Below are 22,594 nucleotides of genomic sequence, written 5' to 3'. Positions count from 1 at the left end.
CCAATACACTATTGACCACAACCAAAACGTTTTGTCATACCTAACCTATACCATAATAAACGATGCCTCAGCTTACCAAATTATATTTCTATGAAGACGAACCACCTTTTAGTATATACATCCATACATAGTTAAAATTTGTAGGTACCTCCCTTATTACGTAAGGAAGCTGGGAGATGGAAAATTGGGTCATAAGGGGCAGAAGGACTTGTAAAAATATCAGACCTCCCTAAATACCTCCAAGTGATAAAGCTGAGCCACCACCTTCAGTGGCTTTCTACATGCCATCTGCCTCAAGTATTATTTTATCTCACAGCAAAAACCCTCCTAAATTATTATCGCAGCTCTGTTATCAAGTACAAACAATTTAGGATGTCAGTTAGCCTAGGTAGAAGTCCAGTAAGTCAGCAACCAAAGAGATGAGAAAGTAAATTACCACTGAACAGAGAAATTAACATAGCAACCAGTGAATTTGACAGGTCTGAAATCAGCACCAACTTATAAAGCAGTTTTCTTCCTGCATCATTCAAGTAAAACAATTAAAGCAGGATAGTTATTCAGAATTAATGTTTTATGTACCATGAATAAGAACTGTGCCCATTATCGCTGACTTCAACAATGACCATGAAAAACATAGCAAAAGAAAGCTGGAACAATTAAGTGTCTAACTTCCCAACAAACATTTGTAACATTTACAGTGTACATCATAGTGAGCACTTGATAAAGCTGCCTCATTGAGAGCTTCACTACCATTATCTTTCATCCAAAAACAAACCAAAAAAGGCAAGGTACATATTCACACTGCAGGGCACGCAAAACAAACGCAGCTTAAAAGGCATCAAGTGAAGTGCCAACCATGAGAATATAGCTGGAAATAGGACATCAATGAAGTGAGAATATCTTCTGAGCCGTAGCAGAGTAGTTTAAGAAAACCTACAATTAGTTAAATACTGTCTTACAGAAAAGCAGCAATCAAGAGAAGGAAAGCCCAGCATTCTTCATGTCTGTCACACTATTATCTCTTATTTCTTCTCTAGTTTTTATTTCTAACCCTTCTCTTAAAATGCACAGATTCTTCTTTTATTATTACGGTTATTTAATCAAAAGTCATTTTCTGAAGAAAACTCAGATTTGTCAAAAGTGATAACTGCTGTAAATGATTAGTGAAATGTTATGTTTTTTAACAAAATAGAAATAAGGATAAAACCCACCCAGAATATTGGCTAATATTACGTTTAAATGCAAATCTTGCCTCAATCTTTGCAAAAAAATCCTCCCCCCCCCAAAAAAAAAACACCTCCTCCCAAACCAGCCCTAAGCACCAAATTAGAGAAGAATGTTTCATTTTCCAGTTTTCATATTGCCATTTTACACTGTCCTGATCCGCAATAACTAGAAATACAATGTTTCCAGTATTTCTGAAGTCTGTCCAAAGGCACTATGTGGAAACAACAAATGGATCCAGCAACTTTTCCACTTTTGAAAGAAAATTGATTCTTAATCTTTGTGCTTCCTACCTTGATTTCATACCTTGAAGTGCCAGCTAAAATTCCAGCTTTTTGCACAACTCTATAGATCTTGAAAACCACATGAAAATACCCCAGGAGCTGCTCAAAGAACTCAATCTCACTGTAACAACTAACCTATCTTGGACCTATAATGATAACTCGTCTCATCTTCATGCTTGGTTTAATTCTCAATTTAAATAAACATCTTTTTTTTTTTTTAAACTCTAATCTTGAATTTAAATTCCTCCACAAAGGAGGAGGAAGCCAGAAATGAAAAAGGAGTATCATTAGCACACTTGCTCCAGCTCTATTAGGTTTTCATAGGTGAAAAAAACACACATATGAAGCTCTTTTGGGTTTACTAATGAATACACCGTTGGTGATAATGGCTGGACGAGCTCATTAGATAAACTGAAATAAGCTGTACTAGCTACAGATTAAAAGACAAGGAAAAAACACTCCGCATAACATCAGTTAATAATGTACTTCAACCTACATCCAGCTAAACCTGACATCCACATTGCAAGCTCTATTTATTTATTTTTTAATAAATGTGACCATTATAAAAATTCTTTCTTTCTGGGAACCTCATTTTAGTCACCACCAGTGCAACATTCATTTCTATACATTTTAGGAGATCTTGACTGCTTATTTGAACATTTTATGAACATTAGCCATTTCCAAATTAGCTTAGATACAAATGTAAATAAAATTGGACACAGCTTTAGTTCAGAGTTATACATGAGAAGAAATTCCCTTAGTTACATACAGGATCTACTAATATTTAAACACAAGTATGCATTTTCTTGATAGCTGTGCCAACAATATTACCTTTGTAAGGCTGCATGTAGTTTGCATGTGTTTCTGTGTGGCCCAGTGGCTCATACGAATTTATACTTCGTCTAAACAGTGAAATGCCTTCATTTTGTCAAACAGTACAGAAATACCATACATGCAAAATTTCACTACACGTGTTTCATCCTAGTGCAACTAGTGACCAAGGGAATTAGGTGTTAGAACCAGTCATGACATTTACTTCTAGAAATTCTGTTATTACTCAGCTCCTAGAGTCTACTGGTCTATCCTTCTGTGCCTGTATGGATTTTCACCAACCTTAGTTCAAGTTGCTGGAAATCTCACGGTTAACGTTACTTGTAAATCCAATGCACCTCATAGCACTAGATGTGCTTAAACATATCCTAGACTCCCAATGTACTTCGGCAGCTTCAATCATCTTAAAAGAAAGCCTGTTTGACATAAAAATAAACACTCAACTGGTAGCTATCACGTTCTCAACACATGACTCTGGCTTGTGATACTAGAGAATTACGCTAAGAAAAAAAAAAATCAAGCTTTATAGGTTTTATAGGTAGTGGAAATGAAAAAAGAACAGTCCCACACACTCATCAGCTACAAATCTGTATTTATGTCAAAATATATAAAGATAAAATTAGCAGTCTTATATCTTCTACGAATCACATGAGAATTGTTACCTACAACTACCTATTCACTGCATTTCAATGAAAAGCCATGGGCACAAAGACTCCTTTCCATGTCTGCAAACTGCTACTGTTCCAATCCAGAAAAAGAATAACCCAAAAGACAGAGATTGTGCAGATCACTGGGAGTAGACTTCATAGATTGTATGAGAAAAATTACTTGCAACTAAAGCTTGAAAATTCTTTGAAGATGTTCAAACAGCTCAAATCTCTTCCATCTCTTCTAAAAATATATATGAATGGAAGAAAGAAAAAATACCCAAATAAAATTTAGAACACTATGATATTTTTAAAAAGTGTTGTATGTTCAAAATTCAATACTAACGTACAATAACAAACGGATGTTTTAAAACAAAAGCACAAATAGCAAACAGTGTCTCAGCATTTACTCTGAGGGTCTCATTGATCCTCCTGAGCATTTCACTAAATTGCACATCTACATGTAGGTGTTGTGCTGTCCTAATTTGTTATGGTGACACTGGAGTTTGTGTAGTTTCAACTCTGACAGTTAGGGGATTGCTGTAGCAGGTCCATTAGATTTTTCCCCTTCCATTATCAACCAACTGGATGATCAGCCAAATGAGCATAGACCCTTTATGATGAAGAGCAAACAAAACCACACACACTCCCAGGTCCATCAGTCAGTTCTGTCTGGTAACTAACTTACCACCCTCATCTTTCCATAACTAAAGAGGAATATAAATCTATAAAGTAACTAGGCTGACTAGCCAGCAGGCGCTGCAACAGAGAAGACAGCATACAACCCTGCACTACCAAATTGATTTTTTTTCCTCTTAGGACTGCTAATGAAGTATGTTCTTCCACACTTTAAGGAAAAAAAAGATCTATACCTGATAAGCTTCTTCCAAAATCACGATGTATCAGACAGATGCTTTATAAATAAGCATGTTTATCATATGTTAAACATAAGTAAACAGGCAACAAGATTTCTCAATTCAGATAGTCAAATTCCTTTAAAACAGAAAAAGGTGTTAAAAAGTGGTATTTTACAACCAAGCTGCAAAACAATAAAGTTGGCGGGTGTATGATCCAAATTTTTTTTTTTAAAGCCATTTTTTTTTTGCTATAATAAACTCATAACTTATTCCAGTTGTATTAAAAAACCTTTTTTCCCCCCCCCTCTGGGAGATAAACATAAGCTAACTACGCACGTTAAGACAGAAAGAACAGTCTAGCTTCCATAATTCTGGATCCGATGCTACATCAAAGCAAGGCACTTCATACACCACACAGTCCTCATGCCTTCAACACCTACTGTTCTCTCCTGAGAATATACATTGTGAACTGGCTGTGTTATTATAGACCTCCTGTCAGTGCAGTCTTCACAGTTCCTTTCAAAAAGGTGAGAAAAAACATTTCCTCAGCATGGTACAATAAAAGCCAAGAAGCTTTTCTCTGCTGTTGATTTAAATTCAAAATAAGCATCAGGCATCTCTATTTAATATAATACATCCTAATGCACGTTCATATGCCTTTTATTTCACCATGCACATAGCTTGCTCACATCTCTCCCTCACTGCTTTGCACTGTTCTCATTCTTCTTCCTTGTGAGCCTTTCATTTAAAGTTCTAAAGAACAGAAAATAAGGAGGAAAAAAATCCTGCTACAGCAGCACTCAAAACACTCTCCTGGGGCAGGCAAAAAGAAGACAACCAGTACAACTGAGTTTGATATTCAAGCAAAATAAAGGTTTGTTTGAAAGCTGATTATCTTAAATTTATCTTCTGAAGTAATAAAATGATTAGAATTCTTTTGTCACTCTCTGCCTTTAGGTGTTCAAGGAGATGGTCATGACAGAGATGATTATAATAAATTACTAAGATAATTACGCATTATTAAAATAATCAATGTCAGCTGCTTTTTGAAAATGTGAATCACAACTTCAAAAGACAGATGTAAAGAGCTTTCACAGGTGAATCAAAGTTATGTGAACATTAAAAAAACCTCCTAATAACACACTCCTTCACATTAAAATTCTGATTTTAGGTTTGTCTATACCCTCCCGAATAATCTGTATTAACATCTCCATGGAAAGAAAAACATTTAAACACAGCATGTCAGCAAACTGCACAAAAAGACTTCTAGGCTGCATCTGATTCACCAGTGAGATCTTCTATCTTAATGGAAAGAAGAGCATATTAAACATACTAACTGGAAACCGAGAAGGAAAAGAAGGGATTAAACACGAAATAAAATTAAAAACAGAATGAGAAGCTACCTGCACACTAAACAAGTGTCAGCACTGAAATTCCTGTTGCAGTTGATGCTGAAATTTACTTTTCTAAGTATTTCACATTGTAAGAACAGAACCAGCAAAGCTTGGAACTATCTAATGTTACACATTTAGAAAGCACGTGGTATCAAACTTTCACGTGCTAACAAATGAGGGGGGGAAACTGCTACAGCTATGGTCTTAACCTCAATACAGGATCTTTTTCTTAAGAACTGTCATGATGCTGGATATTTAAAAATAGGACTAAGAAAAATTAAAAGTATCATTGAACAGCATGCATTCCTGGTCATCAATTAAAAAGCAAGACAGGTTTATCCTTTAAATACACTTTCTACAATGCACCTTGAACTCAATACCCAAGTGGCAATTAACTTGGAGTATCTCCATGTACCTGTTTCAGATGAACTCAAGTGGGTCTATCACAAAAACAACTTCTTCCTTAGATAAGGTTATTCAGAATTCTTTAATACCATCAGTTTTTACATCTTTTCACATGAACTGATCACAGTAATAACAGTATTCCTCATATGCTGAGTATTTCAAACGCAGATATATTATCTTCCTGCATCTTAAGATTCTTAAAGAGTCCTTTTATTGACTACAGGAGTTCAAGTACATTTCCACAATTCAGGGCTCAAAAGACAATTGCTAAGTAAAGATGTTATTTACCAAAATACATCATTGAAAGTTTTCTTGTGATACATAGTTACCGCATCTGAGGATGTGACATTCTGAAGGGGAGGAAAAAAATAAAGAAATTTAGATTCTAAAAGAAAAGTGAGATACCGAACTGGAAGCTACAAAAGCGCAATGAAACTCTGCAGGCATAAAAGCAATGTATTTAAGGTATCATCAGTTGCAGGATAATCAAAGTCTACTTTAAAAAAAAATCTTTCAACAAAATGCATTTTGCACAGTGCAATGAACGGTTTCAAGGAAAAATGAACAAAGGCTAGGCACTCTGTTACACTGTTTAAACACAATGAGCTGTCAATAACAAGCTCTCATTACCTATGAGAAAAATGACAATTTCTACCATATGACATTCAAGTAACATACATGAAACTCTTCAGTTACTTGGTGAACGGAGATGATGTCTTACAATTAGTAGTTGGATTACTAGATTCTAAACATGAGAAAAAAACTGAGTTCAGGTCTCAGGAGAACTTCAACAATCCCAATTCTTGCTTTGTCAAAAAAAAGTAAACAAGTTTGCATAGTACGAATAAACACAGGCTTCATAAATTAAAGACGACGACACAGATGAAGACCCAGCAGCAGCTAAGAGAACATATGGAGAGTAAAAAGTTGGCTAAACGCTACCCTGAAAAAGTAAGACTTGTGTTGTATTTATTCACAAGGACACTATCAACAGTATGCTCTACTTTCATTTTGGAAAGCTATTTTTGACTCTCTTACATACAAGCTGCAACAATTTATTTATTTATTTTGTGTGAACTAAGCAAAAGCAGTGACTGATTAATAAAACTTCTCAATTCTCAGGTCAGACATCATAAAAGATAGTTTATCAATCTCCAGTGAACCAATCATAGGTCAATAGCAATTATAACATTAATTCCCAATAAAAGTGAATTACAAGACTGCATAAACAGCACCATATTCCACACTAACTGCTTCTGGCTCACTCCTTTAAAGACATATTTCATTAATCTTCAATGTAGCAAGAAAATAACAGGTTTGTGTTGAGATACAGTTCACATTCATCTTATTGCTCCAAATCCTGTTTTCAGGATGCTCCACTGAAATCCTTATGTTTCTTTACAAGTATAAATTTTTTCAGAATTCCTAATACAATTAAAACAATTTATAACTGCAATTATTTATCAGAATTCCATCCAACATTATGATTTCCTCTGAAGCCAGTACAAGCAGATCTTATAAAAAGCCTCTGCTAGCATACAGACAACAACAACGGAGGATTAATCATTTTTGCTATAGCAACCACTGCACTGCAATTACCATAGCGACATGAGAAGAATAGAAAAAGTAATAATGAAGAGCTCTTACTTGTTGGAGTAATGTGTCAGCCAAATAAGTGCAGAATTCTCTAGTGCCCAGCTCTGCTCACCTTCATCAATTGAAATGCCATTTGTAATAAGCATGTCACAAAGCATTTCTGATTTATTTTAAAAAGGGCAATACAACTTTGTCAATTGTTCGCTGTCCTTCAGTCAGGTTAATATAAAAATCATCACCATCATGTAACAGAGCGGGGGCTACTTATTTTACAGGTTCCAATTTAGACAAAGCCTGAGGTCTACTACATTACCACGTATTTCATATATGTACACCTATATTTGTCCATTTTTCCACTAAAATATACATACACATATAAACATATGTACATACAGAAATATCGTAGACCTTACAGACTCACATATATAGATGCATACAAACATATGTTTGAATACCTTTTCCATGAAAAAATATAAGTTCATTATTTGAGTGCATCGGGAATAGGGAATCTTAGTATCTTAGTGCTTAGCTACTAAGATTATACACTAACATCTGTAACAGTTTCTCATGAATCACCATATTGTGTTTTTTTTTTTTTTAAACATGTTTACTTACCTAAATGGTTTCTACTTGATAGCTATTGTTCAACCTAATTAATATAAGAAAAGGAATCTAACCCAAAACTAGCTGCCTTTAGAATTTCTCAGTCAGTATGTTACTCAAAGATACTCCCACTCCCACCTTTTTTTCCCCCCCCTTCAAAGGACAGGTAAAGACTTATGGTTGGGAAGGTTTATTCAAATAAAACTTTTGGAAACAGAACATAATGTTAGACTAAGTCACCTTCTGAAACAAAAGATGTTTTGTTAGATGTACATATGATCAATAAATCAGAATCTTGGACTGCAGAAGCACAACAGTGCATAAATAGAAAGGTGGGTGTAAATGAGAAAAAGGCAGCTCAAATGATATACTCTTAAATTTATGCCTAGACTGGATGTAGCTCCACAGTTTAATGTGCACAAGGTTAAGTAACTAAGAAGTGGCAGAGAAACATAGAATCTTTTGACACCTTTAGGGAACAGAGAGCCTGGTACATCAGCTACGAGATACAGAAAACATTGAAAAAAGGGGAAGAAAAGAGAGGCAACACTAAAAATACTATAGGATGGGAACGTAACAAGCTCATGACTGTATACTGAACACGTTTCTAGTTACAGCAGCTGTATCCCACTGTCAACAGAGAAGATGCTTGCAGCATGCACAAAGTGGAGCACAAGAGCAATGGTAGGTTCTGCTCTGAGGAATCATTTACATCATTTGACAGTCTGATTGGTTGTGCAATGAAACTTCTTTCAGGCCCCATTACAGAAAGCCAAATTACAATTTAAATTGCCAACCATCACACCTTAACTTCCTTTTGACTTATGACAATCATTATTTCATCATTTTTGAAACATAAAACTGAAAAAAAGATGTTCAAGTCCGACAAACCATTTCTAATAAGGCATTTTCTTTAGCTCACTACACACAGAACCCGTACAATAAATGCCTACCTTTTGAAGTCTCTAAATACATGCTGACATAGCAAAGTGGGTAAATGCAGTGTTATTCTGGTAACACAAGATTTTGCCTCTTGGCAGCTAGATTGATGCAGAAAAAAAATACTGGATTGAAAGTTATCAGAACTCAACTTAAATACTCCTTTGCAATGAAACTTTGCTTCCTCCTTCCGATTACTGTATAACCACATTTAGAGAGGTATTTAGGCAGCTTTTTTATTTTTTTTGGATGTGGTAGGGCATTATTCAACTTCCATCAGACTGCACTTCATAAGTAACAGAATTTAAATTATATCACTTAACTACTTATGTACGTTGTTTTAATAGTATATTGACTTCAGTATCCTCTAAAACTTTGTTCAATGAGAAAATAATTATTCATTGTCGTTTTAAATGAATGTTGGCAAGATGAAGAAAAAAATAATGCACTACTCAATTTCCTATCCACTGTTGCAACAGAAGATGAATTAAATACTGAAGTCATAATTGTACTCAAATAGTTATTTCAAAATCATAGCTGTAAGTATTTCCATAACTGTCAGAAGAAACATGGTTCCTCTATCAACATACACATACACATGCTTACAGCACTCCTTTCGCTCCCTTAGGAAAGTTAAAACATGTATCCGCATTGTGACGTGGGAAAATAAAAGCCACCTTAACACCTGCTTCAAAGCAAGATTCAAAAAAAAAACCCCTAGAAAGTTCATTCACACCTAATTTCTTTCATTAATATCACAAATCTCTTCACATTTATTTTCCCTTATCAAAACATTTCCAGCATGGATACAGCCATTGACAATCTGTACTAATCTTTTGTCAAGTTAGTTCCTTCAGACTTAATTACAGATGGGAATTTTTCCTTATCTTCTACATACAGAGATTCAAACCTCTGCAGCCAATTATCTTCTATTGCCAACATGGCAGTCTAAAACCTATTGTATCCAATTCTTACTTGAAAGTCCACAAAGCACTTTTTTTTTTTTAAACTTTCTTCCCTCCTCTTCTCTACAATTAAAGACTGCAGAAAGCTGACCTAGAAACCACACAATTCCCTCCGCAGTTTCATTTAAAAAGACTTCTACTCCTAGAAACAGCAAAGCAAGATAGCTGCTTTACTTTTCCCATACAAATCTCCTCCATTTCTGCAGCTGAACAGATGACGTAATATGACAGTCATTTTTCAACACAAAGGACATGGAACATTCCTTCTTTCATATTTGTGTATATTTTGCCTGTTTGAAATGTGTCTTCTGTGTTTCAGCCATGTTTTAAGCACTCCATAACTAGGGGTCCTTGCATCAGATTTCTTCACGCTTCCCTTTTGCATGCTAATTAGAAGCGACTGAAAGACGTACCTATGCTCAGCCACAAAAAGGTCTAGAAAAATAATCCCTGTAAAGTTCTATACAGGTGTCCCAATAAAGCCTAACCTGATAATCAAAAAAGGCATCTGTCTCCTCTAATGATTTTGAGAACATCAGCTCACATCAGCCAAGGAAATGGCACTGATGCCTTGAGAAAAGCATTTCTATATGTTTCACGAAAATCTACATAGCAAGAGCTGCATCAAAATATGTCCCACCACTGAGGAGATGGTGGAAAGAAAAACCATTACAGTGTCTCCCCTCTTTCACCCTGGATGGGCTTGTGTCATCTGCATTCACCTGCGAAGATAAAGACAATAGTGAGAATGCAGCTGTTCCGGAAGAGGGAGCAAGGTCCTCATACTCCAAGATACGCTGGGTAGATACCTATCTTCTCTCTCATAGATGAAATGGTTGAGATCTTTTAGAATAACCAATTCCAAAGAAGTCAGCCTCTGAAAAGCCAGCACTGCCTTCAATAGATGGTATTGATTGTTCCCCACCTCTCTATTCTTGTTGCCATACATGCTGTCCCTCTACATTCATTTGTGTGCATTTCTTAAGTTCCTGCAGGCGTTCTCTCCCATTAAATTTATTAATGGAAAGATTGTTCCGCTATACCCTCATATTGATGCTTCCCCTATGAGTTTGATGATAGCTAGCAGAGCAGTGCATTACACAATTGGTGATGGAACTCTGAAACAATGGCAGCTCCCTGCTGCTGCGATCACTACACCAGCCAGTGCCTTCCATAACTTTGGCTGTACCAAACCCACACAGTGTACCGCACTGTTAGAGTGCTGTGCATTCAATTTATTCACATTTTCAAAGTTTTAACTTTAACATCTGAACCGTTCTCTTCTTTGCAAAGACACCCCACGGCTTATTAAAACCCCATTAATTATGATAAATTTCTAAAATTATGATATATCACTTGGGCTCATTAACTACCTAACATAGAGATGAAAATATCCTACAAGAAGATTGCTTTCCACAGTGCCATCATTAAAAAAAGATCTGCTATATCTGCTTAATACTTATTAAGACACATTATTCAGAACATCAGCTTGGAAAATAGTTACAAAAAAACCAACATATTTAAAAATATTTTTAATTGCAAAAATGTAGTATTTATACACAAGCATTTATATTTGTAAACATTAAAAGATATTACAAAAAATCTTTAAAAGGGCTTACAAAACTCGGTAAACATTTCACAGAAGAACCTAGACTATTCTTCAGGTTTCATTTTACTTCATTTACTAATGATCTGTAAACTAATCCACAGTTGTTATATAAAGGACTAAGGAAAGCTAACTGTCCAGCAGAGATGTCTTCGAGTTAAAAGTGAGGAAATAGCTTTTCTAGAATTCTTCTAAGTAGCAGCAGTAGAGCAGGAGAATTGGACACATTCTAATATGGAGTTGGACTTCATTTAAAAAGCTGTCATGCCCCCATGTCACAATTGTTGAAAATTAAAATGATGCAACAAAGCGACCATTTGACAATGTTTAAAGACAGGCTCAGCCTCAACAATGTCATATATGAAGTATAATAAATTAATTCTTTATTAAGATAGATGTCACTGACACAGTAGCGTCAGCAGAATTAGGCCTGTAGTATTTTTTGGGTCACAAATTTCTTATCTTAGAGCACACACAAAAAGTATTTTTTGGACTACAAAACCAACCATTCCTGTTGTCCATAACATGACACACACATTGATAAGCCAGAACTAATTGAAAAAGTACCTTCTACTAGAAAAATAGTCTTTCACTAACCCTTGCAAACAGATGTCAGTGGAAGTTAGTTGCATTTATATATAAATTAAGATTTTCTTCTGTCCAAAAGCCTCCCAGAATTTTTCAATTATAAACATTAAAATCTTACCGTTTCATCAATCTTTATACAATCATTTTTAATTAATTTAGAATTTCAGTACATGTTCCTAAATTCTTTGTTTACACAAACTGTAAGCTAAATTGTACCTTCTGAACAAACTGCTTTAAGAAAAAAACCTGTGCATTAAAGGAAGTTTTGCTTGTTTCAGAAAAAAAAATCAAAACACAATCATGAAAAACAAAATACATCTGATAAAAATAGGTTTGATACTGGTACAATGCCTGAAATAACGTAGATATATGTGAGTTAGACTGTACTGGAAAAGCCACAGTTGAATTTAGCTGAATTTATTAATAAAATATTCCTACATATTTCAAGATTTACAGGCAAATAGATGTAACACCTTAAAAAAATAACTTCATAATTCAACAAAAAAGAAACACAGGATATGAGTAGTTTAGAAAAATGAAACTCACCAAAATCCGCAAACACAGACTGCCCAACAATCACCACACCACTGGGTATTTCTTTGCTTTTTCCAGCTTTAGAGAAGTTCCCATCCTATCAAACAGAACAAAGATGATGGAGAAACTGAACTGCATATCAAGTGATAAAGCTTGACTTTCAAACCAAAGAAAATACACATCAATAAAGAAGAGCTTAAATAGGTAAGAGAAAGCTCAACTATGGAAAACTGCACTGCTTGGATACTGGAATTGAGTTTTTGCATTTCTAATTCTTCGTGGAATCCTATGGATATCCAGTAGTAACATTCTTCAGATAGAGTTGTCCACATTTTTTTTGTGTTATTAGAAACAGACTGAGTTTTCAGCACCAAAATCTAAATCATTAATTACTTTGAATACTAATGTGTATTTATGCAGTGACATGTAATTTTATAGATAATATTTAAAAACACACATGCTTCTGATCTTCCTTCTACTAAGGAAATCATGATTTTACATTATGTCTGGTTCAGGTCTTGTTTTAATTGTCTATTATTAAAATCCTGGCCTGCAGAAAGTAATATTCTAATATTTCATCAGAAAGACAGAAGAGTGCTGAATTCTTGTTTATTATAAAATTGGATAACAACTGGACCAAAACCCATTTAAAATTTAAAGTTTTTATAACCAAGTAAGACAACTCAAGGCCCACTTTTGTAGTCACTGCAATCAGTTCATGAAGTGACACAGATGCAACTATACATACCTAAGTTATAAAAAAAAAAATGAAATGAAGAAAGTCAGCAATCTGTTAACTGACTTTTAGCCTGTGTACTTTATGAACAAAAAGTAACAAGGCCTTGGTTTGTTCTCCAGCTACCACCCTTCTCATTCTTGCACTCAAAATTCTTATACATACACATGTTGAAAGAAAGGGGAATCATCAGATACCACTGATGGAAGAAATCCTCAGGTGGCTATAGTGAACGTGTCACAGGATGCCCTCAGTGATGAGATGTCTGCAGTATGACCTACCCAACTTGATCTATGCCAAGTTTGGCAGGTACTCATTTTGTTATCTTACCTTTCCCTAAGCTACTTGATGGTGGTTCTTAGTCACTTCCTTCTCAGTAATTCAACGTAAAAGCACATGTGGAATTCCCTTCCCCCTGCAGCTCTTCCACCTTGCACTTGGCTCAAGCAGGGCCACCAGAGCTGGTTTCCCAGGACCATGTACAGGTGGCTTTTGACTATGTTCACATGGAGACTCTACAATCTGAGCCACTCGTGTCAATGCTCAGTCACCCACCCACAAAAAAAACAGTCTCTTAAGTTCAGAGAGAACTCAGCAGTTTCTACTATAACAAAAAAGTAAACTTTTAATGCACAGGTGTGAATACTCTTAACTACAGTAATTTAGGATAACACGTAGTCTAAGGGATGCATTTAGTTTCAAATCAACTAATATTATTAGTTGTTATTAACAATGAGGTTCTTAAATAAATAATCATTTGACCTGTTTCTGCCCAACCTTGAGTTACACTTGTGATATTTGGTTAACATAGGACTTGGAGTTTTCTCAGCTGTAACTTGTGTACATAGTCAAATGGCTAGGAGTGAGATTTTGCACCTCTGTCCCAAAACATGGAATCACAGTTCTAAGAAAGCTTAAAAAAATAAATCTTTGAGACTACAAAATTAAAAAAATCTTATCATTCATTTCTTCATAAACCATTGTGCTAAGTGTCAGTAGATTGCTACAACAGCTGATGACACAGCAGGAGTCCTGCTAATGCATGCAAAGTCAATCTGATTGGTTACCTTTGCAGTCATGTTAAAAAAACCTGCAGAGAAATGTATGCTGACTAAAAGATTTCCTTCAATTCGGTTCAACTCATTCCTAACACCAGGCATGTCAGACAACCTTTAATGTTTTGTTTGTTTGATGTTTCTGCATTTTAACAGAATGGTTATTTGAGTCTTCTCTCTTACCTTATTTACCCACGTCTCAAACTGAATGTTGGGTGGATTTGATGTAGTAAGGAACAAATCTGTGAAGGAAGAAAAAAACAAGAGAAATAAAACATTTAACATTACCTGAAGAACATTTTTTAAGCATAAAGAAAGAGACAGGCTTCAAACTTAAGAAAAAGTATACATTTTTTTTTTTTTTTAAAGTCAAAATTAAAAATGAAAACCTAATAACAGCCTTTTATTACATCCTTTTATTTTGGATACATAAGTAACACATATGCTGTTGACAGGAAGAGAAAAAGATGGAGAAACGTTTCAGGCTTCCTTTACACAAAATTCTCTTAAACATGAAAACAGTACAAAAGAGTGCTTCAGAAAATTTATCTGATGATGCCTACTTAAAGAGGAGCTTATTCAGGAGAAGGGGAAGAAAGAAGTTTGCAAGGGGCATCAAAAAAAAGAAAAAAGCCTGAGGGAGAAAAAAAAAGGATGATCTCTAGTGTACTGAAGATTTTAAGAAAATCACCCTTTAAAATTTAAGCACTTGATTTCTTTTCCATTGTCCTCCTTCTTTGCTTTCTAGTTTAAGATATCACTATTTGAGTTAGAACACAACCATTACTCTGTGGGCAGAAAAAAATGAATTAAAGAAAAAAGAATATTAATGCCATACCCTGAGGTGTTTTACCGAATAAGCAGGTGGACTGCTGTACAGGGAATTTCAAATGGCACAATAAGGGGTACTGTCTTCCAGGAAAAAGGAAAAAAACCAGAACCTGCATATCAAATAAAAAAAACACAACAAAATGGAAACAAAAGATTTTGCTTACAGGTTCCCCCTCCCTGAGGGAAGTTATGTTAATTCTGTTCCCCTGAGTACTTGAAATAGCAATTTCCTTTAGAGCACTCACGTGAAAAGCCTTATGATAATGTGCTTCATTGGAATGAATTTTATTGCTGCTTAAGCATTTCTTGAAGACGGTGTCAGAAGACATAGAAATGGTCTGAAAATACCAGGGTTGTAACTTAAAAAGCATTTATAAGCTCTGAATTTTGAACTTGCATGTAGAAGGAAGATTAAACAATACTGCTGATTATCACTGGATATAAAACAAAACAAAAAAATTAAAATCTAATACATTTGTGTGTGGGGAAGGGATTGTTAACAAAAGAAAAAAACACAGAACAATGGAAGCCTCTATTTTTTTTCCAAGACTTAAATGATCCAACAGGTATTTCAAGTAGGGTTGTAGTACATTCATGCTGTAATCTGCACTGCAATTTGTTATGGACTACGTCACATACAGAGTATGCCACAACAGGCTCTTTCAATATTATATTTAAAGTACACAGTGAACGACCAATATTTGATTAGCAAATATAATAGATTGCCTAACCTTTTGCAGACATTTTGGTTGGCACTGTACCTGTTTTTTTCCCAAAACATCTCTGACTCAGTTTCCGGCACTGCAGCTCTGGCCTCTCATCTTTAATTGCTAAGCCAGTCCTCTCCCTGCCCAGTCCTCTGTGCAAGGAGAGATCCTGGGGACCATTAACACAGCATTCCTGCTGGTAATGCTATGCTTATATGTTTTGTGACTTTCCCAGAATTAGACAAAATAGCACAGCTGCTAACACAAGCCATAATTCACCTAATACTATTCTGCTAGAAATCTAGCTCTGAATAGTTGGTTATTACTAGGTTAAATAAATCCATCAAGTTTTTATGCAACACGGTTATGCTTCTACGGTAGAAAACACCACAAAAGGCAGATATGAGTTATGCTGGGAGTATTACGAAGTCCTTAGCTCTTTAAATCATTTACGGTTAAAACCTTAAGTTCATTAAAAATAAGAAGAGCAAAAATCAAACAGCATTATCTCTTAACTGATTTAACATGTGATGGAGTTTTATTTATTAATTATTCTTAGTTTTAAAACCTATATTAATGCAGCATGCCATGCCAAATTCTTAGTAACAAAAAATATTTCCTTCAACGGGTAAATGCAGTGTCACTTATCCTTAAAACAGAAGAGAGAAATAGATAAATTGATGTTCTTCACATATTAATGGGAAGTCACATAAACATTACTAGGAATTAAAGTATTCATAAGCAGAAATACATCTTGTTTTCATTTGAGCTTTACAGAGTAAACGTATTAGTTACAGCTCCTCAGAAAATATAATGGCCATGTTTGACACAAGAGACATTCCTTATTGTTCAGCCCAGACAGAACTACAACAGGTCACAGAAAGCCAGGCACTCAACAGGGACTAGGCAACAAGGACAGCCCAGTGAACTGCAAAGCTATCAATCCTGACCTCCAGCAACAGCCACTACCTGCTCACTCAAGTACTAGGGAGTTATGTGGAACAAAGCATGAATGGGTACTCTATATTACTTTGTAAGAACACGCAACAACAACAGAAAAAGAAGTGATTTGCAGTGCATTTTTCTTATGCATTAAAAAAATCACGTTTGTCCCCTCATCCTCAGTCAGGAGCAGATTATGCTAGTTTTCCTCTGCATTCCACCCCCCCCCCCCCCCCCCCAACATGATTTCATAAGTATATAGAAATATTCAGAAATAATTGCACAGGGACCAGAAATAATAGAGAAGGACAAGAAGCAACAGGCACAAAATCTCAGATGTTAGGACCAGATTCAATAGTGTTAAAATAAACATTAAACAAGGGTGGGGGGGAACCACAGTAGCTGGTTTGTCACACGATAATAAATGCAAGGAGTGCATTTAGCTATCTGCAGTGTAGGAGGAATAAATCAAGACACTAAACGTAAGTCAAACTACAAAGAGGTAATAGAAAGACAATAATTTAAAATGTCTCAAGTGTTTACTTTGCTCAGAAGGGGAGGTGTTTATAGATTTAAAATCTTTGTTCAGACACTGTACAAACCAGGTATTTTAGTATGAATGCTTGTTTCATGGTTTGAGAGTAAGAAAACCGAGCTATGTTTTCAACAACTGTAGATTTCTATGGTTTGCAAGAGATCAGTGCTGAGCATCACCTACTACAGTGCCTTTAAGATGAGGAAGTTCAGCAACATGCGTGTTTCATGCCTTTTTCACACTGAACTTCCTCCCACTGCTCAAACAACCCTCAACCTCTTGAAAGCCAGTAAATTACTTTTGCCCTTTGTTCCTCTGATACACCCCTCTGTCCCTCCTTGTCCCTAACTTGTTGTTTATGTGCTACACGGCCAATTGAGCCATCACACCAAAGCAGCTCAAGCCTACTGTAATATTACACTGCGCTGGTAAAATGCAAAGGCAGACAAAAATAGACTATCTTCCATAAATAGTATAGATGAGCTAATGCCACGCTGCTCCTAAGGTAAAGCAACAAGCCGTGATTTCCCATATTCCCCAATTTAATACAGCTATAGGAAAGTTTCCTGTAGTTCTAGAACTAGCTGAACCAATTCACCTGCTACGTTAATGCCAATTGTCCCCCTTAAACCAGCTTACAAACTACATGTTTCAAATTCTCATGCATGTTTTTGTGATTAAATCCTTTGGCACTGGAGTAAAATGAAACTTCAGTATTTAAAAGTAGCTTTCTATTTGGAACAAGAATATCATAGATATCAAAGCAAGCATAAGAACATTTCTATGTGACAAAAGTAGTGTAAAATACCTCAGACAATGTTATTTAGATACTTCAAATAACAATTTAGAAATTTGTATAGTTTAGAATTGCAAATGTTTTCTCCAAGTCTGTAGGAAAGAAACCAAGCCTTAGAAAAACCCAGTCCTGCTTGGTACAGTACTTTAGATCAGATGATTTCCAAAGGTTACTTCCAACCTAACTTATTTTAAGATTCTGACTTTATTATATATGCTTTTGGTTATTAGGAACAAGAACTCATGAGATGGGGGGTCCGTTAAGAATGTGTGATATTTATAAATATATTTTTCTATACAGCCATAGCAAGTAATCTTGGCAAGCATCTCCTTCCCAAAGGAGTGTCTGTAGTAGGTGTCTTTCACAACTGCTACTACAGGTTTCCTTAGCCTATCATTACCACCTTCTTTAATATAGGAGGGCTGCAGGAGAATATATGGAACCAACAAATGCATTAAGATACGTACTCAGTACTCGGATGACATGACAATGAAGGGATACACAGTTCATTTCTACACTTTATATTTTAATACACTAATTATCTTGAAAACAGCAACAATTTTGTTTTGCTTCTACCAAAGCCATGAAAACTCAACACCTCTTTCCTACAAGGAATGCATCTCGTATTACAAATGCTACGGAAATGTCACTTTAAAGATATGCTGCCCCACTGCCTTTTGGAGGCAGTTGTGGCCGCAGTTTCAGCTGAGGAAAACAAAACCATTTGCACATAGATCTGTAAGTTCTGTAAGCACAGATACAGTATTAAGTGCTGAACCATATGCTCTGTTCAAATGCTTATAAACCTAATGGCAGCACAATGAGATATTTATAACCTGAGGTTATAAAATGAAATAAACTTGAGCTCAAGAATCTTTATCATTTACAGAATATAAAAGTGATTCTCCAGATAATTTCAGTAAAACATACATATATAAATGGATACCAAAAACAGTAGGCATGTATGTATAACCCTCAGACTATTATAGATTCTGGAGATACACACTGAAAATGATCCAGAGGAAGAAAAAAAAAGTCAGTTTGGCCACTCTCCTACTGCCACTGCCAGAGAAAGAACACTGGGTCAATTGCATGGACCACTAGACTAAGCCTGCAAGGGCACTTCTTCATTTGTGACATGATGTAGAAAAGATAAGTAAAATCTTTAATAACTGGGATGGTGGAATGTCCTCATGTCAGATTTCCCAAAATTTAACGCTTACAGCCTAATTGAATGGCTAGAACTATGAAAAAGCATCATCATCAGGCAGGAAACATTTCTCTTGAACAAATGCAAAGTGACGTGTCTCATATATAAACGTTCTGCTATTTTTGATTTAGCAGGCAATGGTTAACAAAAACAACACAGGTAATGGGAAAATTCGTAAACCGAGTTCAACACCCTAGAAATAAGAAAAAAATCACGGAGGTTACCCAGCATTTTAATCCATGAGACTGAAAACCAAATCTAAATCTATACTAAATACATAAGATGTCTGACAGGCTATGACACAAAATCACACTATCATTTTACTCACAGCCTCACTTTCCCTTAAAAGTGATTTGGTGAGGAAATTTGGCTATTCTTTAATTTAATTGGCTTAGTAATAAAATGCTGCTATCCAATCCCTAGTACTACTAATCAAGGGTAAATACATATACCAAACACTGAATTCAGCATTCATTCTTACTAAAAAAAAAAAAGAGCTAGGTCACTATGAAAAATGTGGGCCCAAATTGCCGAATTCTAAACCAGCTCTACCCCCACTTCAGTTTGTGCAAGTGGCTCAGCAAGTATAACTGAAGGTTAGAAAAAGTTCAACACAGAGCTAGAGAGACAGCTTGGAAGACTTCAGCCCATCTGGAAAAATTCAGACAAGCTTACTAAAGCAGATAGTATTCCAAACCCTACTTCCAAACATTAATTTTACTTATTAGCACCACTAAGAAATTACAACAAAGCCAAACTACACAGAATCTGCTTCAAGTTCACTTTTAATTAACCTTGTTCTTTTCCTTCACTTTTGAGTGTTATAAAAACCAGTACTATTTATAGATAGAGTGTTCATTTCACTAATAACTGATTTGACCTTTCTGTTTAATGTCAGAGGGCTTTACTTCAAAATTAAAACCTCCAGCAACTATAGTTATCTTCAGAAACCACCAGGGCATAAGCAATATTCTTAAGTTATAGCTTGATTTCACATTTCCTTCAGAACCTTCAGTTAATAAAGAAAAAAGACCCTACTTTTAAGTGCTATCAAAATGCATGAATAGCAGTCTGAGCTTTCTCCTTACAAAACAAGGTGTTAACCAATTAGAACGTGCACATGTGCATGCCAACCGTGTCTGAAAGATTTTTCATTTATGTGGAGGACTAGTTGTGTCAGTGCACATTTCTAATAAGTGCAACATTTAACTAGAAGTCACCTGTGGATATGATCATCTATCTGCTTGTATGTATTGGCATATAAAATAATGTACTGAACTAGAAGTCTTTGCTGTAAATTCAATTTAAAAATAGAAAATATCACTGCATTACAGCTTTTTTTAGTCCCTACATACATTTCAATTATGCACAAACCTAACTTTATACAAAAACACTATATACAGCCAGTCTTATTTCTTTACTACAAGGAAATAGCAAGCCAAACCTTACTATTGGATACATTTTGTGCCTCTATTCATAAGTTGTTCCACTCAAGTACAGCAACCTTTTATCATTTGTTATTCAGATTTGTCTGGTCAAGTTGGCATTAGCAGTGTACTAGATAACATGTAATACACCTACTGCCTAGCTGAAATAATTTAGCTTTCACAATACATATAAAAAGTACAACCACCAACACTAATGAATTTACAAATTAGTTGTCGTGAATTTGTGTTGCTAGTCACATGAAATAGTAGTTACAGGAACCACTCCTTCCAGCCACTTCATCCTCCAAAAAAACTAAGCAAAACCAAAAGCACTTTATGTGTTCTGAACAAGCTAATTTATGTTTACAAATCTTTATGAAGTATGGTTATAATAAAGGAGATTTTCAATTCCTATCCAATGTGCTCTAGGTGACCCTGCTTGGCAGGGAGGCTAGACCTGATGATCTCCAGAGGTCCCTTCCAACCTCAACAAGTCTGTGTGATTTTGTGATTATTTCTGCTTTTCAATTTTCATCTTTTTTTTTTTTTCAAATGCAATAAATGTTTACCAGAACAGCAAATAAAGAAGACGATAAACAATTATAAACAATATAATTAAGCATTTAAATCCCTTTTCATTATTAAGAATGACTACAGAAAAAAAACATATGTACAAATTTAAAAGCATCATTTAAATAGAAAAGTTCTAAATTAGTTTTATGCCAAACGGTTATGCATGTGAATATGCAGGCTACGTTGGTCTATTCTTCTGGTTTTTAGCGCTCACACGAGTCTTCTGACAGAAAATTGTTTATTTTTATAATAAAACCAAGAATGTTGTTTCAAGCAATGGAAAATGACCACATTCAGCATTATTTTCAGAACACATTTTCATGTTCCATGCTTCCCTACCCAACAAAATACTGAGGCAGAACCAGTTTACTTTTCATCTATTTGCAATTGATTACCATAAAAATATCATATTATCAGTATACAATGAAAACCTTCAAAAGGAATAGCCTTTCAGATATTTCATTATAGCAATTTTAATAACTGCTAAGCAGATAGTAGAGGTGATAGGAATCTTTTAGAAGGATTAGGCAAAACAAGTTAAAATGGCTGTTTCTTTTCTCTAGATATCCTTACTTATCCTTTAATACTATTCATGATGTAAGCTATGATTAAGAAAAGCAGCAATGGCAGAAGCAGACCAATCCCAGCAGAATCAAGAGAATTACACAGCTAGTAAAATAAACAACTCTGAGTTCATCTTATGAAAGGGAGCTGGAACAACTGCCTGTGTTCCTGCACAGTGTTCAATACCATGTGAAGTAATAGAGATAACCAATTTGGGAATAGTAGCAATAGTTAAAAATGCAACAGTTTATAGACACGTTTGTTGAGAATGAGATTTCCCATGTATCTTTTATAATACATTTTTTGACTCCATTATTTGCTGTAAACTCTCAGGTGAGCTTTGTTATCTGAGCTTTAAACATGTAGGGAATTAAAGTCTGTTTAAGGAATGAAACAGTGACCAGGTATTACCGAGTATTTATTTTGGGAAAGAGCAAAATGAAAAAGAACAATTTGACTTCAAATGAAGACAGAAGATTTGTGTATATACACACACCTCTATTTTAAAATACCCCTCAAGCTAAGTTTTAAAAGGCCAGACAGTTTGTTTACAAACATAATGAGCCTGGTTATTTTGACAGAGAATAAACACAGATCTACTACAAAAAATAAGCTTTTATGATAATATTATAGGCAGAGAGGTTACCAGCTTCCATCAAAAGGCAACCCAAAATTAAAGTACAACTCAATGAGAGTCTGGCATCAAGCATTAGTGTCTTCAGAATCAAAGTGTAGTTGATTACAA

At 35.2% G+C, this 22,594-nt stretch overlaps 1 protein-coding gene across 1 annotated transcript in view; it reads right to left on the bottom strand.

The window, feature by feature from the left end:
- ITFG1 (integrin alpha FG-GAP repeat containing 1) overlaps positions 1 to 22,594 on the bottom strand; it is a 71,566-nt gene that overhangs the window by 35,469 nt on the left and 13,503 nt on the right. Inside the window, exons 7-8 of the mRNA XM_040571655.1 lie at positions 14,448 to 14,506; positions 12,486 to 12,570 (exon numbers count right to left, since the gene is read on the bottom strand). Coding sequence (XP_040427589.1) covers positions 12,486 to 12,570; positions 14,448 to 14,506 — 144 coding nt within the window. The remainder of the gene's footprint in view (positions 1 to 12,485; positions 12,571 to 14,447; positions 14,507 to 22,594) is intronic.

The sequence above is a fragment of the Cygnus olor genome, chromosome 12 (genome assembly GCF_009769625.2).
Source record: "Cygnus olor isolate bCygOlo1 chromosome 12, bCygOlo1.pri.v2, whole genome shotgun sequence".
Classification (NCBI taxonomy): domain Eukaryota; kingdom Metazoa; phylum Chordata; class Aves; order Anseriformes; family Anatidae; genus Cygnus; species Cygnus olor.
Note: the sequence above shows the minus strand (reverse complement) of the source record. Positions and strands in the feature narration are given on the sequence as shown.